This window comes from Phocoena phocoena, chromosome 9 (genome assembly GCF_963924675.1).
Source record: "Phocoena phocoena chromosome 9, mPhoPho1.1, whole genome shotgun sequence".
Taxonomy (NCBI): Eukaryota; Metazoa; Chordata; class Mammalia; order Artiodactyla; family Phocoenidae; genus Phocoena; species Phocoena phocoena.
This window is the reverse complement of record NC_089227.1, coordinates 67,627,268-67,645,711: the sequence shown is the minus strand read 5'-3', so window position 1 is coordinate 67,645,711 and position 18,444 is coordinate 67,627,268. Positions and strand designations below refer to the sequence as shown.

At 38.6% G+C, this 18,444-nt stretch overlaps 1 protein-coding gene across 1 annotated transcript in view; it reads left to right on the top strand.

The window, feature by feature from the left end:
• IMMP2L (inner mitochondrial membrane peptidase subunit 2) overlaps positions 1 to 16,680 on the top strand; it is a 914,463-nt gene extending 897,783 nt beyond the window's left edge. The window contains exon 6 of the mRNA XM_065884239.1: positions 16,370 to 16,680. Within this exon, the coding sequence (XP_065740311.1) occupies positions 16,370 to 16,507 (138 nt within the window). The 3' untranslated portion in view covers positions 16,508 to 16,680. The remainder of the gene's footprint in view (positions 1 to 16,369) is intronic.
• The last annotated feature ends 1,764 nt before the right edge of the window (positions 16,681 to 18,444 follow it).

Below are 18,444 nucleotides of genomic sequence, written 5' to 3'. Positions count from 1 at the left end.
CCAGTGTCAGATCAAAGATCATTTGTAACTTTGCGCTGGAAAAATAAATTTGCCCTTGTTATATTTTTCTTAGGCTACTACTGAACTTATCAACCTTTTCCAAGCTGTGTGCAAGTGTGTGTGTGTGTGTGTATACAGCCAACATAGAGAGAAGAGAGATGCCTTCGAATCATTCAATCTAATTGAGCAAATAGTTTGGAATATAGAAAGTTTCTGTAAATAAGCCACACACGGTCCATAGTTAGCTCTCAGGAATTGTTTTTGTTTCTTAGTAATCCGACCAGTATTTTTCTTATTGTTGCTATGCCATCTTTGACATGGATCATCTATCATGACATAAACTTGAACTTTAAACATCGTCAATAATTAACTTTCAGACAATAACTGTGCATAGTCAAAGTCAAAAGACTAAATTTACCCTAATTTCAATATACTGCAATTGCTATCTCATACAGAGCATCCCAGCTCCTGGCATTGTGCTAGCATGTTTATTGATTGAATGTCGGATAACCCTCGAGAGATTTCTCTGAATTAACTACTGTAATCAAAGTACAAAAGCAAGAAAACTATTATTTGCAGGAGCTCAAAATCTAACCACAAAAAACCATAGAGGCAATTCAGGAACTTAATATCAGTATTAGAATTGACATTGGGCAATATGCTTCCCCCTCCCAACTTTATTGAGGAATAACTGACAGATATAATTGTATATATTTAAAATGTAGAAAGGGATGGTTTGATATGCGTGTACACTGTGGGATGATTACCAAGATCCAGATAATTAACACACCCATCACCTCACATAGTTAAGTTTTTCTTTGAGTGTGTGCTTTTAACATGATCACAGCACCATTATTTCTTTGTTGCTTCAAGCTATACTAACAAGATGACTTCTCAAGAAGGCAACAAGATCCTTTACAACTAACAAAAGTAGCAAAAATCTATTCAATAGTTTACATTTCTTCTGTTTTTATTTACTTAGTAGTGAACCTGATTAAAAATAAATAGATCATAATATTTAAACTAGAAGATTTATAATTACCCTCCATGAATAGTATTATTCCTCATAAATAATACAGCAATTTAAGTAGCGTTTTTGGTTCACACAATTTATTTCTGACCAAAGTGGTATTAAGAGTGTGAAATTAATTTAAAACTCAGCTAAAAATCTTAGAAAGCATTTTACTTACTCTTCTGAAAGAAAAATGTTTAAAAGTAACAAAACAGTTATTTCCATTAGAGGAGATATTTTGATCAGTCTGCTGATTTGTTTTTATATTATATATTTAGTCCATGAGTTACATACATATATACAAATGTATAACCACACTAGGTGAACATCATTTTCAGAATTTTAATAGGTTTTTTCTGGATCTTTACATGTTCTCTAGGCACAGTAAAAAAAAAAAAAAAAATGGCAACTACAGTTTTAAAGGTGGCTTACAACTATTTCCTCCCCTAATCTCTGCTCTGTTGTCAATGCTTACCTTTTTACAAGCTGAGAGCAGTATGTCTCTACTTGTGCAAAAGTCTCACAAGCCTTGGAGGTGGGTGTGTTACTGCTCAGCAAAATGTATTGATTCTTGCATGTAGCTGACAGCTCCCTAGCGTTACGTTTGAAATGCAATGTCCCCCCAGGTCTGTGTCCTTAGCACTCTTACTTTCTTCTCTAGGTGAGCACATTAATTCCTGTGGGTACAATTGGGTGATTCCTGAATGTCTAAATTCTACTTGCCACCATTGTCTGGACTCTTGCACAGAATTTTCAGTTGCATTCGGGATGTCTTCCCGTGACATTCAGCAGGATCCTCAGATTGATAATCCAAAACTGAACCCATCATTTCCCATATCTGCTCCTTCTACTGTGATCCCTCTATTATTAATAGCATTACCACCTTTCCAGGCAGGTGAGAAATGAGCTATCTCTACACCTTGCTCTTTTCTCAGCTCCCAGGTCCAATCAGTTGCTAAATTATATCTAGTGTAAATCCACATCATCTCCTGTTTCATTAATTTAATCAGTCAACATTTTTTGAGCTTCTTTCTACTTTCATTCCCTTGATTTAGAAAATGACAGTGCCTGCTTCAAGAAGCTCATACTTCGTAAGATACAAAGAACTAAACAGACCCTCATTGTACAGGGTGGTAATTACTAGTTATCATAAGTAAGCCCAGACTGCAGAGAATGGCAAGAGGGCTTGGAGGCCTTCCAGGAGGAAGTACCATGTAAGATATGTCTGGAAGGATGAAGGGGACTTATCCAGGTAAACAGTGAAAGAAAGCCTTTCAGGAGGCAGAGAAAGCAGTATGTGCAAATGTGCAGAGGTGTGGGAGTGATTCTGGTACAAGTTGAGGAGCACTGAGACATAAAGCAGAGGTCCACTAATGAAGGACCAGACATACCGTGCCAGGAAATGTGCATTTCATTCCCGAAGGCTCCTTTCGTTTCTTTTCTTTTATACACAATCATATCTCTTGGCAGCACCATTGCAAAATATCTCCTGAATGTTCTCTTGCTCTCCACTTTCTTGCCTTGCTTTTTCTTTCCTCCGACTGTGGGCAGAGGTGGCATCCCCTGTTACAGGGTTGGACATATATCTCCTCCTAATCCTTCAACGGCCTGTGTTGCTCACCAGATCACTCTCATCTCCTGCAACCTCTGCTTCTGCCAAACACATCCTGTGGATCAAGCTTGTGACCACCATCTTCCCAACTGAGTTGTAAGCTCCTCAAGGCCAGAGTCTATGGCTCATACATCTTGGTACATTTAGAACATCATGCCCTGTGCTCTGCACATAGTAGGCTTTTAAAAAAAATTTAAGTCCTTTATTAATTTGAAGAGTAAATATCTTAAGAATAATAGTTATGATTGTTTTTTTTGTAGGCTTTTATGTATCTATGGTGTTGATTTCCCCAGTTCTTCGTTTTGCAGGCTCTTTTATGCACATGCACGTAACCGCATTGCTGTAGTAAGCACTGCCTTTCTTGTCACCGCCAGCAAGCATTCCTTACAGCCCAGTGACTTGTAATGTGTTCTGCTGCTACAAATCAGCAACAGTTCCCAAAGTGGCATGGATGTGTACAAACCTTCATGTGCAATGTTTGGTTTTTTTCCTGCAGAAAATGAAAGGCCTCACTATTCCCTGGGGAGAAAGCAGGTTTAGAAAGCATCAATGCAGGGCCCCATGCCAAACATTACAATTTCCAGGGCTCTACACTTTGTATCGCTAACAGGTATGGTGAAAACGGCTTTGACCTAGGAGCCAGTGCTGAGTCCCAGCCGTAACTGACTGGGCAGCATTTCTGAGCCTCAATTTCCTCACCTGTGGGACTGAGGATTAGACCTAATTTCTAAATATCCTTATAAACATTATTCATGTGTAAGGATTTCCATGGCAGTGTATTCATCAGGTATCTTGGTTGCAAATAACACAAACTCACCCTGACTAATTTAAGTAGAAAAGATGTCATTGGAAGGATATCGATATTGGATATCACTGAATGGATGGGATGAAAACAGGCCTTGGGAATTAGACAGTTAGCGACATAGGTAGGACACCCTTATGTCACACATAGGAGCAGGATGATGGGTTTGGCAATTGGTGTCCCTGCACACTTCCTGGCACTCTCCTCTCTGCCAGTAATCTCTGACTATTCCTGTGTCTTTGCATCGCTCCCTTCACATTCATAGCCCTGGATGTGAGTATCCAATTGGTTGAGCCCTGGTCATGTGCCTACCCTCAGCTATTGGCAATGGAGAGAAGGAACATCTGGACCATCCAGCTTGGGGTGTTAGGCAGGGGATGAAGGCATTTCTTCTCACCAAGACTTGTACAGACACAAAAAGGTGGTTGAGATGGGCGGTACCACGCACGCCACACCCATACCTATAATGATCTCAGTGATCCTTAAGAACCTGCTTCACCGTGTGTACCTTTATCACTTCAAATACCTGGTGGATATTTCTTCTAGAGAAGCCCGTTTTGCTAGGGTTTAGACCATTCTTTCAATTACCTTTTATTATACTGCATAATTTCTTTTTTCCTTATCAACACAATTCTTTGGATTTTGGTAAGCTTAAATTTAAGAACAGTAGTGATAGCGCTGACCACTAAGATATTGTTCTGGGATGAGGAAAAGGGATGAGTGCAGTAGACCATCAATTCCAACTCATCCTTCATTTGTAGATACACAGCCAGATTTTTGGATCAGGAATTATCTCCAGCCACAAACAATACAGAACAGATCTTGTATATCAAAAACACAGGTGAAAGAAATATTTAGAAAAGATCATTTAAAGGGCATTCTATCTATCTGTGCTGCCAGGTAATCTAAGTACTTATCATTGGAATAAGTTAGGTCTCTAGATTACATACAAGACGACATCGCCTCAATCATTTGGCAGAATAGCTGATTGCCAGTAAGCTGAACTGTCCTACTGTCTTTTAGGTGGAACCTACTTCCATGCACATTGTCCATTTTGATGCTTCGAGTATCCTGGGACAGAGAGCCCATGTGAGAAATAGCTTGCAGAAATTTAATCAGATAAAAACTTAGCTTCCCTTAAAAATTGGGACACTTCCCCCTCTTCTATGAGAACTGTGTAAGCTAGCTATCTGAGAGCTACCATGAGGAAGAAAACATGCTACGTACCAAGTGTGCTCTCCACAGCAACTATCTTGGCTCTCGTAGTTGTCACTTTTATTCATCTTCTTTTGTTCCTGGTTGGTTGTTTTGTAAGCCTCCTCGATTTCTTTTTTTTTTTTTTTTTTTGAAAAAAGAATAAAAGAGGGATGGGAAGTAGGGAGAGATGGTAAGATAGAGACTGGATGCCAGGTAACCACCCAAATGAACAGAGGTAACCATGGTAGGGATGTGACTGCACCCACCATAGCAGCAGGTCTGGCAACGGCTACTGGATACCTTGTTGTCCCAAATCCTCTCCTACCAATGGCAGTCTGGTTTGTCTCAGCAGCTGTCTGCCCAGTGGCCTAAATATGGTTTAAATCAATGTCAACAACAAAGACTTCTACGCCTCTCCCCTCATGTATTTATATGAACTGTTTTATCTCCTACATAAAAAATAGCATGTGGGACACGAGCTACTAGAGAGAACAGAAGTAAGCAATGAGACATCATCAGTAATGTCATCCTCCACTGTGGTTTATTGATACTGTGAGTTTCTAACTATCCAAATTATATTCAAGTATTTCATCACCTGCTTAATCAAGCTGCAAAATAAGGAGTTAGACCACTTCAACTCCAGTGATTTGATTATGTGGTGAAGAGACTGGTGCATAAACATTAATCCTGGGAAATTAATTCATGAAAATTAGCTGGAGATAACCCTAGAGGCCTGTTTTGTTTCTATTTCTGCATAAAATGTTGAACTAACTATTTACTGAAGGTGCCGGGGCTGGGGGGGACGGGAATGATTATGCATGATTCTGTAGTTACCTAGAGAGAATCCTGAAGAGGCCATGAAGTGACCTGAAGATACATTCTGATTAAAGCTCAGTCTTGAACAGGAAAATTGCTTTGAAATGATTAAAGTTAAAATTGTTGATAATGAAGGAAAACACTTGTCCTAGAATGAGGTCTTTAGAAGAGAGAATCTCATTTTGAATCTTTTGTAAAGCATATGACTTTCCTTTTCGATGGCAAAGTACTGGATTGTATCAACCTATCACATTGTCTCAATTTTGCAACTCACTGGGGGGGCAAGGAGGATTAGGAGAATGCTCTAGACAGAAATCTGGCAGGGGATGTCATTGGGTAAAGGTCTACCCTCAGGAGAGGGAAGTCTCCATCATCCCTGAGAGCCAGCTTAGATGCATCGGCTCAGTGGAACCTTCCCAAGGCCTGACTGCAGTCTCTGCTCCCAGGGCACTTGGCTCCTTTATATGTCTGTCATATTGGATTGTATTTTGATGCTCTGTTTAAACATCTGTCTTTCCCGCCAGTTGGTGAGGTCCTAGATGGGGTCCCATCTCACCTAGGACTGAGCCCAAAACTCTGGTTACATTTATCCTCTTTGGTAAATATTCATCTTTGCAGATATTTAAAGATAGTAATACTATATCTAAAACTTGGAGGGCAAATGTGTTTCAGAAATCAGACTGTTTGGATGTTGAAAAGGTGGTATCAGTGTCTATACACAGCATCTAAACAGTATCTATGCCATGTAACATAACGTTCCCAGCAGAGTCTGGGGCAACTTCTATAATCAAGCACGTTAATACTTCTGCAGCAAAAATTATGAATAGGCACACTGCAGGGGATAAAGGGTATGATTTCCTAACAGTTTAGGTCATGTCTGGTTTTGCTACCAGAGAGTTACAAAACAATTGAACTTTCGGAGCTCTTTGGATTTTGGAATTGTAGATAAGGTATTGTGAGCCTGTATTATACATCTTTAGGAAGGAAAGCGTTCTCATCCAAGGGAAATATTCCCAGGTACAAGGACCCTTCCTCTTGTCACTTCAGGGAGCAGAAAGAGAACGGCGCTGGGATTTTCTGGATGGTGACGTGTTCTCATAACTGGTGCTGCTACTAGGGTCCCTGTGGGAGGGGGGCAATGGAAGTGGTCCATTCCCCACAAATAAAGCTTTCTCAGTGTGCCACCACTGCCGCTGTGCCTTTTACCTTACCTGCTGCTGCTTCCCCTCTGTTCTAACTTATTTCTCCATTTTTCTAGAGCTTTCCTTCTCCCCTCCTTTCTTCCTGTATATTCTTTTGCTCACCAGCTTAGGTCTTAGGAGTGTTGATACTCTCCTTGTTTGTCTTCTGCATAATTCTTTAGTACATGACCCTCCTGCCTCTCATTCACCTCTACAACCAAAGCTTTGCCATTACTAGTTTGTGTTTGAGTAGATGCCAGTCAGTGCTTGCTTAGACTTCAAGCAGTCTCCCTCCATGTTTTTGTTTAGAGGACTATGTTTATCTGCTCAATGCTGTGTAGATAAGCATCTTGGGAATGTGTGCTGGTTGACAAGCCACTACTACTCTCTCTCTGACCCTTGTCTACTGTATCAAACAATGTTAATGAAAACCTCAGATTTGTATATGTTAATCCATGTGTAAAAATAAAGTAGGTGCTATCATTTCTATCCTTCAGGCTTACAAAAAATATCCTTTTCATAATATTTTAAAGCAGTGCCGTTGCTTATTCTTCCATATGGTATGTTTTTGCCCGTCTTTATTTCTAATTCTTTTTGATTCACTTAGACCACGCATCTGCTTTTGTTCATAATTTCAGGAGAGCTCACTTTTATGCTCTCTGATAAAGGAATTACTTTGTTCTCCTCAACCTCTTTCTCTTAGTCTTTTAGGTTGTTTTTAAGTACCTGCCTTGAGTGTTGTTGTTGTGTAACACTGACAGTCCCAGAAAATGGTGACCACAGAGGCAGGGTCAGGAAGGCAAATCTCTGCACTATCAGGGCATCCTTCTCTGTGGAGTACCAGCAACACCCACAGTGGAAGCCGATGTTGCTCTGTCTCTTCTGTGTGAGCGTTGCACTTTTCCATCCAGCGCTTGATGGCGTTGTGTTTTCCTTGGTGACGGACACCAAGATGCAGTGGGTGAGATGTTAGACGTCTGTTCCTTGTGGCTGGCATTGTGATGATCTATGCTGTCCTCCATTTAGCTGGAGTCCTTCCACGGGATTAGTAACTGGTGTACAGTGCTCTGCTCCCTCGGGATTGATCACCCGAGGCACAGATCCTGCCCTGCACTCTCCACTTGCAGCATCATATTGAATGCACAGTACCAAAACACGGGCCCTGAGTGAAGTGCCATGTTTCTCTCCAGTGTCCTGCTCTCCAGGTACCACTCGCATCTCTGGTCTTATCAGTAGTTATCAAGACAACATCCTCTTTTGTGGTACTCCAGTCCAGAAAGAGTTTGTCAATACAGCAGTGAGCAGTGTTCCCTGGCTGCCACTGTGAGCAGACTGATGTGGATGCTGTATTCAGGAAAAGTTTAATGTGTGGAAGAGGACAAGTAGCCAGAATTTTGGTCTGTTACTCAAAAACCAATGGTACTCATCCCAGGAGACTGAGGACCAGTCATTATACATTTCTCTCCTCCCTAATATTGTTCATTTGTTTTGGAGGTAAATAGTAGTCACCAGAGGCAATCCAAACCAATTTTCTTTGCCTGTGTAATATATTTAAAAATTCTTAAGAGGCAGTAAATATAAAAATTTTAAATCTATGTATTTCATGTATATGTTTTAAATTCTATACTGTAACTTTAAAAAATTCTTTTGAGACTGGACCAAAGAACTGTATCAAGAACTGTACCACAGTTTTTTGGTAGCACTAGTTTGTGGTCAATCCACGGTGGCACATAATCTGTAAAGCTCTTCTGTCACTTAATATCGTTTTCTAGCAAACTATGGATGTTTCTCCTAAGATAAGTTAGGGAATTTCCTTGATGCCCAGATCAGAAAATATAGCATTTCCAGATTTTAGCTTTCCTCTTTAATGAACATTCACTCATTCAACAAATATTTGTTGCTGAAAAGTAATTCCTAATCTTGGATGAAACATTGTCCTTTTCAGAAAACATTTTAATCACATAAACTTGGAAGTTTTATGCTTCACCTGATTTTTCATATTGGTCTTCTTCTGACCCTGGCTCTAGTTCTGAACATCTTTTTAAAAAGGAGTTTGCTCACATTAACAGTCATCTTCTTTCTTCCTTAACTTCTTTTCTGTGTTTTCCCCTCTGTCCTATCTCTAGACTCACGTGCTTATGTTTGTCCTTGCTCAGCAATGACCAGTACAAAGTAACTGGTTTTATTTTTATTATTTTACCACAGTACTCACAGACTGTCCTTGCAAGCTCTTCCTTCAACAGAGGGTGCCCTGCAAGCCAAGAATCAGAAGAGTGTTCTGTAGACTGTAGCCCTGTGGAAATGGGTGGAGGGAACCAGAGTAACACACACCTGTGCCCCTGGCACCTGAAGCAAAGGCTGGGCCCTTGAAGGCTGTGTCTGCCAGATGCCAAAATAACTTCTTAGTGGAGCCAGTTCGATCAAAGACAGGTAGTTCACTGTAAATTTAGTCCATGTGGCAGCATGTGGACGAAACAAGCCAGTTGACTGATATAGCACTGATCACTTTCCAGACAGTAATTTTGGTGTTTGCCAGAGAAGGGATTTCTAAAGAGGGAGCAGGAATATATAGGGGGTGTTTATAGTGATCCCTTGGATGCAAAATAAATAAATAATTAGAACTTTGGATCTGAAAAATAAGAATTTGAGCTTTACTAACATTTGGTTTTATAGAGTGTTAATACTAATACATATGTATATATAATTTTAATATACTTTTATATAATTATATATTATATAATTTTATATTTATATATTATATATACAATTTTAAATATATAAATACAAAGGTGAATTCTCAAGTATTTTTGCTAGTGGGGTACACAGTCAAAATAGTTTGGTGACAAATATTCTAGATCCTTGATTCCCCATCTTTGGGCAAGAGAGTTATTGTAAGAGGCTCATTAATACATGTAAATAGACCTATTTTCTCATTCAGTAGATACTAAAAATACAATCATCTGCTAAGGGTTTATAATGTTTAATGTGTTTTTGGTGCTGTGTTTTTAAATTTACTGTAAAAGTGAATTCCTCAAGCCTAAAAATACTGTGAATCCATTGGAGGAGACACATCTACACAGGGAACACGAATGAGCAAAGAGAGGGGAGCGTTGAGTCCCAATAAAATATTAGGTTGGTTGGTCAGAGTATTTAGGCTATTGAAAAAAATTGTGTTCAATACATGCGTAAGCATCTCTCTTTCTCTCTCGCCCTTTAATAACAGATTTTTTTTCCTTTTTTTTCTCATCCTCTTCCTTTGTTCCCCTATTTTGTGTGAATATTGGGACATCTCAGGAGCTGGCTTCCAGCACAGTGTTCCTTTTAATTTATGTCTGTATTGGTTTACTAGGGCTGCCATAACAAAATACTACAGACTGCATGGCTTAAACCACAAATTTTCTCACAGTTCTGGAGCCTAGAAGTCCAAGATCACTGTGTTGGTGAGTTTGGTTTCTTCCAAGGCCACTCTCATTGGCGTGCAAGTGACTGTCCTTTTGCTGTGTCCCTACATGGTCTTTCACCTGTCTACATGCAACCGTGTTACCTCTCTGTGTGCCTTAATCTCCTTTTCTTACAAGCATACCATCAGATTGGGTTAGGGCCTCCCCTAATGACCTCATTTTATCTTAGTCCCTTCTTTAAAGGCCCTATCTCCAAACACAGTCACATTCTGAGGTACTAGGGGTTAGGGCTTCAGTATATGAATTTGGGGGGAACACAATTCTGCCCATAATGTGCATTTCCTTTTGATAAGTCTACTTGTTTCAGGAAAGTATGTGGGACCTAGGAATATCAAGAAGTAGTAATGATTAGGGTGACCATATCTTAATTTGTCCAGGACAGTCTTGGACAAATTATTATCCTGACTTAATTTAAAAAGTGCCCCCATTGACTGTCAGAAGTGTCTCATTTGTATAATAAATTATATGGTGATGATCCTGATATAGATATTCGAGAGCCAGAGGGCATGTATTAAAGCCTCAGCTCAAAAAATGTATTGTTATACCTGAGTTTCCTCAACTATGAAGTAGAGACAGTAATAGTACCTGCATCAGGGTTATTGTGAGAATTAAATGAGTCAGTATGTGTAAGTAAGTCGTTTGGAACATCACCCCGAATATAGTGAACACTGTGTGTGACATTGAGTAAGCACAGAGGAAATATGTTTGTCAGAGGTGATTATATTTGTAGGTATGATGGTTAATTTTGTGGGTCAACTTGGCTGGGCCAAGGTGCCTAGATATTTGGTCAAACATCATGCAGCGAGAGTGGTTTGGGATGAGATTTACATTTAGATGGGTGGACTTTGAAAGCAGGTTGGATAAGTCACACCCACATACTGCAGATCTGTCAGTTGAAGGCCTGAAAAGAACAAAAGGCTGACATTCCCACAACCAGGGAGGAATTTACCAGCAGATTGCCTTTGAACTTACTTAAACTACAGCTCTTTCCTGAGTCTCTAGCCTACTGGCCCTCTGCATCAGATTTTTGGACTCACCAAGTCTCCATAATTGTGTGAGCTAATTCCTTAAAATCTCTTCCTATATATACACACATCTTATTGGTTCTGTTTCTCTGGAAGACCATGCCTAACACAGTATGTGTGGACACCAACGCTGTACCTGAAGAGAACTTTTAATTTGTTTAAAGTTTAATATATTTCTGGATTTTTATGCCCTTTTAAATTCACTGTGTTCTTTGCATGTCTATGTACATACCAACCAAAAAAAATAAAGATCCGTGACAAGATAGCTAAGAGAGTGACTAGGCACTCTCTATCTTAATCTCAGTCTTTAAAAAACAGTTATATTTTGCATTCCCATACCATATTTTAAAATGATACTGACATTATCCATCTGTGGGAATTTTCACCATTATTTATAATTATGAAGATGAATCATTTTTTTCAGGAAGTTAGAGTAGCATCTCTAATAAATGTTTGGAATAAAATTATAATAGGTTTTGGTAAACTGAATGTTGATTTAAAAAAATTGAATCACTCTGTAAAAATTGATCTCCGAAACTAGGAAATCAGGCAAAAATATTGGCAAGAGTTCAGCCAAGTTAAAAGATTGGCAGATCAACCTTATGAAAAAAGTTAAACAACTTGGAAAAGCAAATAAAGGCTTGAGGAACAACTGAGTAGCAGCTATCAAATCTAAAAAGGGTTATTGTGGAGGGGATGGAGACCAGCTGTTCTCTAGCTCAGCTGAGCCCAGACAAGAACAAAAATAGATTAAAAAAACGGCAGCATGACAGACCATTTAGATCTAGGCTTCTTTAGATCTAGGCTTCTGCAGTTAATATGGTTAGAATGGTTACTTAGGAGTTCCAGATATATTCAAGAGAGTTTTTAAAGTTGGTTAGGTTTACCTTTTTTCTTGGTGTGAAGCCAAGTGGAAAGTCCAGATCTAGATTTCTAGTGGGGTTAATCAGAATCGCTTGGATGTGGGATAGGGCTTTTGTAAAAGCCACAGGCTCCATCTTTATGAAGTGATAGGAAGTGGTTTCCAGGATATACTGTTAAGAATAAAAGTACTATGCAAAAGAGAATATATACCTTCAGTATGAGAAAAAAGGGAAATAAGAATGTAGTAGATAAAAACTGATAAAAATATGTATTTGGGTTTCTTTTTTGGAAAAAAAATGGATAAACCAGAAACTAATTAATATAGTTAGCCTATTAGGTAAGGTAGCAGATGGGAGTGGAACTTCCATATATTCCATATATTTTTTATTAGTTTATTATTTCCTATTGCTGCCGTAATAAATCACCACAAGTTTAGTGGCTTAAGACAACGTAAGTTTATTATTTTACAGTTCTGGAGGCCAAAAGTCCAAAATGGGCACTAGGCTAAAATTAAGGTATCAGCGGGGCTGCCTTTATTCTGGAAGCTTTAGGAGATAATTTGTTTCCTTGCCAGCTTTCAGAGCCCACCTGCATTCCTTGGCTCATGGCCCTGTTCTGCATCAGCATCTTCAATATCTCTCTGAATCTGACCCTTCTGCCTAGCTGGTCTACATTTAAGACCTTTGTGATTACATTTGTATCCATGGGATCCTATAGGATAGTCTCCTTATCTTAAGACCAACTGATCAGCAACCTTAAATCCATCTGTAACCTTAATTCCCCTTTTGCCCTGGAACATTACATATTCACACCTTCTGGGGATCAGGATATGCACCTTGGGAGTTTGTGTGGGGCCATCATTCTGCATGCCATACCTTTTAAGAATAATTTTACTCTTAAACCATTTAAATATTTATTCAAAAGTTAAATTGAATCAAAAAGGATAACAAAAGCAAACTCTAAAATTGAATACAAATAGAAACAAATGGGCCTAACTATATATTGAATGGAAATATAACTGTATATTGGGAAGAAAAAAAGACTGAATTCAGCTAAGTTTAGAATACAGGACTCTGCCAATACACACTTAAAATGAGATCTATTTTAAGGACCAAAGTAATTGCAAAGAAATCTCGATTTTTACTCAGGAAATTTGTTGTTGGTAATATTTAGTGATCTCAAAACTATTTTTTGTGTATTTTAGGATAGTGTAAATGTGTTGTTATGGGGAGACAGAGTGCTAACTCTGGAAGAAGGGAGATAGAAATAGGGAATGCAGGAAGGTAAGAGAGAATCCTGTGGTTTGGGGCTTTTTATGTTTATCCCCTGAAATGGCATAGAAGATTGACACCCCCAGGAGCAATGAGCACATCTAGTACCAGATCTTGATTTCTAAATAGCATTCCTTGATAAAAGAAACCAAGGCTCTTTAAAGAGATGTCTAATTTCAGAGGGAACAGGTATAAAGTACAAGGTAAGCCCACAACACCTAATGGTACCAAAAAGTTAGGAAGTGTTCAAAGATTCATGGAGACCTATCCAAAGATGAACAAAGGACTCCCACTGGCCCAATATAGGACATCTGAGTATCAAACAAAGCAAATGATGGTAAGATTTTGAATTTAAAAAGGAATCTTTTATGTTAAAATATAGGCATTTGGGGACTTCCCTGGTGGTTCGGCAGCTAAGACTCTGTGCTCCCAATGCAGAGGGCCTGGGTTTGATCCCTGTTCAGGGACCTAGATCCCACAAGCCACAACTAAAAGATCCTGTGTACTACAATTAAAAAAAAACTATGTATATATGTATGTATATATATACACACACGCACACATATATATATATAGGCATTTGAGGTTGGAGGGGACAGCACTTCTTAAGAGAAGAAGGGAAGCTAATAAACGTAAAAGAAATAACAAATTTAGAAAGGATAATCAATAGATTTTAAAATTATTAGATGCTTTAGAAACCAGCTTCCTTCAGAGAGCAGTGAGATGATATGTTGTTGACATACAGGATATTTACATTTCAAAATATCATCCCCCTGATTACTTATTACAAAAGGAAAATGATTGGTTTGCAAGAGAAACCTGGTCAACATCACCTTAATCGAATGATCAAACTTCACATGACATGGGATGAACTGATATTTTGTGCCTCCTGATGTGATAAAATGGTAAGAATATAATATCATCAACTATATGGTATTCTTGCCAAGAACACTTGACTCTAATCAGGAGGGGAAAAGAATCGGGCAATTACAGATGTAGAACCTCTAGATTAAGCCAAATGTAAACTGAAGCATCATAGTGACAATCATGATGCAATTTGTTGAAAATTAAAAAATAGCTCTGAAACACATTTGGACAATTGAAAACATTTGTATATGGGCTGTATATTAAGTAATATTGTACCAATATTAGATGTCTTGCATATAATGTATTGTGTTCATGTAGGAAAGTGTCTTAGGTGATACACGCTGAAGTGTTGGGGGATAAATTCAGCATGATGACAACTTTCAAATGTTTCAGGAAAAAGTATATGTGTAGAAATACATACATGCACATATGAGAGGGAAATGAATGCAGCAAAATGCAAATAACTGGTGAATAGAATTTTGGTGAATAGAGCTGTTTTTTATACAACATTTTCAAATTTTCTGTAGGTTTGATTTTTACAGTAACAAGTTGAAGAAAAATTCCTTTATTGGGCCCATGGGCTTCTTGGTACCCTTTGGGCTTATTTTGTGTGTATTTCAAGATGTTGTGAATGTTTTCTTTACTTTTTTTTTTTTTTTAATGTTTCTGGTTATCTATTTGGAAGTGTCTCCCTTGACATCCAGCTCTGAGTCTCTGGGCAGTGTGTTTTTTTCAAATGCATACAAATAGAAGAACTTTAATGAAAGCAGTGTCATATGTTAGTTACTATGGAGCTCCAATTTATAGGAAAAACATTTGAAAATAAAATGGACACATAGTATCTGGTTTATAGATGGCACTCAATATGAGTGTGCTTTGTAAGCTTCTGCATACCATTAAAATATTACCTGATAGCACCAACAGAAGGCACAGATTACCCTTCACAGGTCTGAGGGAGGGCCTGGAAATCTCTGAGTATAGGGCCTTGATCTGTATTTTAAACCGGTTTGCTACATTCTTTGGAGCACTGCAGTTCACGTCCCTAGGGAGCCCTGACATGTCTTTAAGGGCTCCCTCCCTCTCAGGACTCAGTCTTATATCCTCCAGGAGAAGTTCCCTTCCCTTGCCTCCTCTTCCATCCTGGTATGTCTTTTACCATCTGCAGTGATTTTCATATAGATTTTCCTCCACTTATGATAGGGTTACATCCTGATAAACCCACTGAAGGTTGAAAATATCTTAAGTAAAAAATGCATTTAATAAACTTAACTTACCAAGCATCATGGCTTCGTCTAGCCTACCTTAAACGTGCTCAGAACATTTAACATTAGCCTACGGTTGGGCAAAATTAGCTAACACAAAGCCTATTCTATAATAAAGTACTGACTGTCTCATGTAAGTTATTGAATACTGTACTGAAAGTGAAAAACAAAATGGTTGTAAGTGTATCAATTGTTTACCCTTGTAATTGCACAGCTCAAAGACACTGCCCAGCATCACAAGAAAGTATCAGTATCATACCGTATATTGCTAGCCTGGGAAAAGATCAAAATTGGAAGTATGGTTTCTACTGAGTGTGTCTTGCTTTCACACCATCATAAAGTCAAAAGTCATAAGTCGAACCATCATCAGTAGAAGACCATATACTGGATTTTTCTCCCTTGGTTTCCCACCTCTCCTCGTGAGCAGTAGATCCAAATTGCTCAGTGTACTTTCGGTGGAGGCACCCTACCCAGTCTCACACCTAACTTCGGCTGCTCATCCAGTATGTGGGACAGTATTTTTTACAACATAGATATTTTTAAGGTATCTCTGATTTTCCACTAAAAAAAAAAAAGAAAAAGTCTCTCTGAGATACTGGGAGTTTACATTCTGAGAATGTTCATGCCTCCGGGGGTTAAGCAACCAGTCTACTGACGATAGAGGTTAAGGGTGCAGCCCCTGAACTTGGACTACTCAGCCTTGAAGCCAGCCTCTGTGGCTTGAGAGCTATGTGACCTCTGGCTAGTGCTTTAACCTCCCTGAACATAGTTTTCTCTTATGCAAAAAGGGGATATCAGTACCTACCTCAAATGGTTGTTTTAAAGGAACTTACATATATAAAGCACCTAGAAAAAATGCCACTAAGGGTTTACTCTCTTAATCATCATCGTTATCTTTCCATGGAACATCAGACCTGGATCAAATTCTGCTTTCAAGATATTAATGATGATCCTGTATAAAAGAACATCTTTCTCACTTTGTGTCTCTCATGAGTTCAGGTTTCCCTGGGACTCCTGCATGGTCATGCTACTCACATCCTGTGGCCTCCAGAGCGCTGGCAGAAATTGGAATCTGTTCTTCCTCCAGAGCGCTTGCCCATTCAGAGTGAAGAGGACTGCCTGCATGGATCTCCCTGAGCTGCTGCGATGGGGAGGCACCACCACCAACCCCAGGAAGAGGGATGGAGAAGAGGAACACCATAGGGGCAAAGCTTCCCCCAAGATGATGCTGTGCAAGAAACATTTCTATCACATTAAGATGATCTGTATTAGTAGAGAAAGAGTTGTAAAATATTAAATAGTATTAAATGTCACCTGATTTTGTGTTAAATTGTAATACCCTGTTCAATGCCAAAAAAATGCAGACCTTTGGGAATATGAAAATTTTATTCCCATATGTCTCAAAGGGGATAAATTTTGGATTTTTTTATGCATACATATTCTATTGATTGTTAGATTTTGATTTTGGAGCTTGTTGCTGGAAGAATGTGAAGACTAATATGTGATGGAAGTAAATAACATTACTCAGTTACTCTTAAGATGGAAGATGAAGAAACATTATACACATAGTGTTAGGAATTATAATTGACAGTATCTACAATGCAGTGACTGTCAGGAAGAACAGTAAACTATGATGTAAAAATAAAACACTGATTTGCTCAGGTACTGTTTTGGGTGTTTATTATTTGACCTGTAACAATCATCCATTAATAAGGAATACATTCTCTCTTTGGGAAGGAAGGAAGCAATGGGGAATCAATTCTCGCAATATTTTCATATAGCCAATCTTTCTTACTGGCCCTTTTTTAATCCAGAACTTCTTAGTGATCTCATGCCTATGCACATTGATGAGTAAACCTATTTGTCAATATTCGGATACTGTTTGGTAAAATGTTCTGAGTGAAATGGAAAAATCACTCCAGATCAACCAAGTTTGATTTTTTCCCCCTCCCAATGATTTTTCAGTGCTCATGTCTATAATTCTGAAATCACCTATTGAAAAGTGGAGTAATATTGGCATAATAGATTTTATAATTGTATAGCTAAGGAGGTAAAGTCCCTGCATGCAAGTCTGTATGTATGAAGCTTTTCTTTTTTTCCTCCCATTGGTTGGAGGTTTGTGCTTATTGAAACTACATCTCTAGCTCAACCTCCTCTGTGTGCCTCATCTCATTTTCTTTTGTTTCATCAGCAGATAAGATCCCAGACAAGGATTAGCCATCTTGCAAATGTGGATGCAAACTCATTAGCTGGCAGGAACAGAAAGAGCAACAGCAAAAAACATATGCAACGTAAGAGTATATGTTACTAATAATAATTCATTAGCATCATAATAGCTAGTTCAACACACATCAATGAGTGCTTATATACTAAGGTTGGTCAAAATTATCATTTTATAAAAAATATCTGCTTAATATCTCTCCGTGGGTCTATATTATCCTTATGAGTTCTTCATTTCCATTTCCCTCTCTTCCCCAACTTGAACTTCACACTTTGGCCTTTAACTGCAGATTACCAAATTCTCATTGCTATTTCAAGGCTTGAAACTTTTTTACCCCTTGGTGAAGTGCATCCCCTGGGATTATATGTAAAATGTTGAGTGCATAAAAGTATTAAACCTTTAGTTACTAGAACACAGGAAAGTTCGGGGACTATGGAAGACAGGGTTGGGGGTGATAATGAGGCAGGACATAGTAGAGAACAAATAAAGGAGTACCTGGATTAGCTGCTACTTACCCTGGTATGGAAGAATTTGGTTATTTTAACAGTTCAGCAAATTGGCTATCAGCCTTACTACCTTATTGACTATTTGTGTCTTCCTATTCAAACTTAATTCAAGATTGTAAATCTTCAGACAAGAGACAAATGCTCCTTCTATTTAATTTTGTATTCTCAGGCCATCTAGCATATCACCAGCAGAGTCAATTCTTGATGCTTGTTGAACAACTCAGCTCATAAGCTACCTCCTCAAAGGTAGAGTTTATAACTGTGTTCCCTAGTATGTACTTTCACGAGTGCCTCAATCACTGTCACTATTAACCAACCAAGAAAGAGTTCTTAATTGTCAACACTCC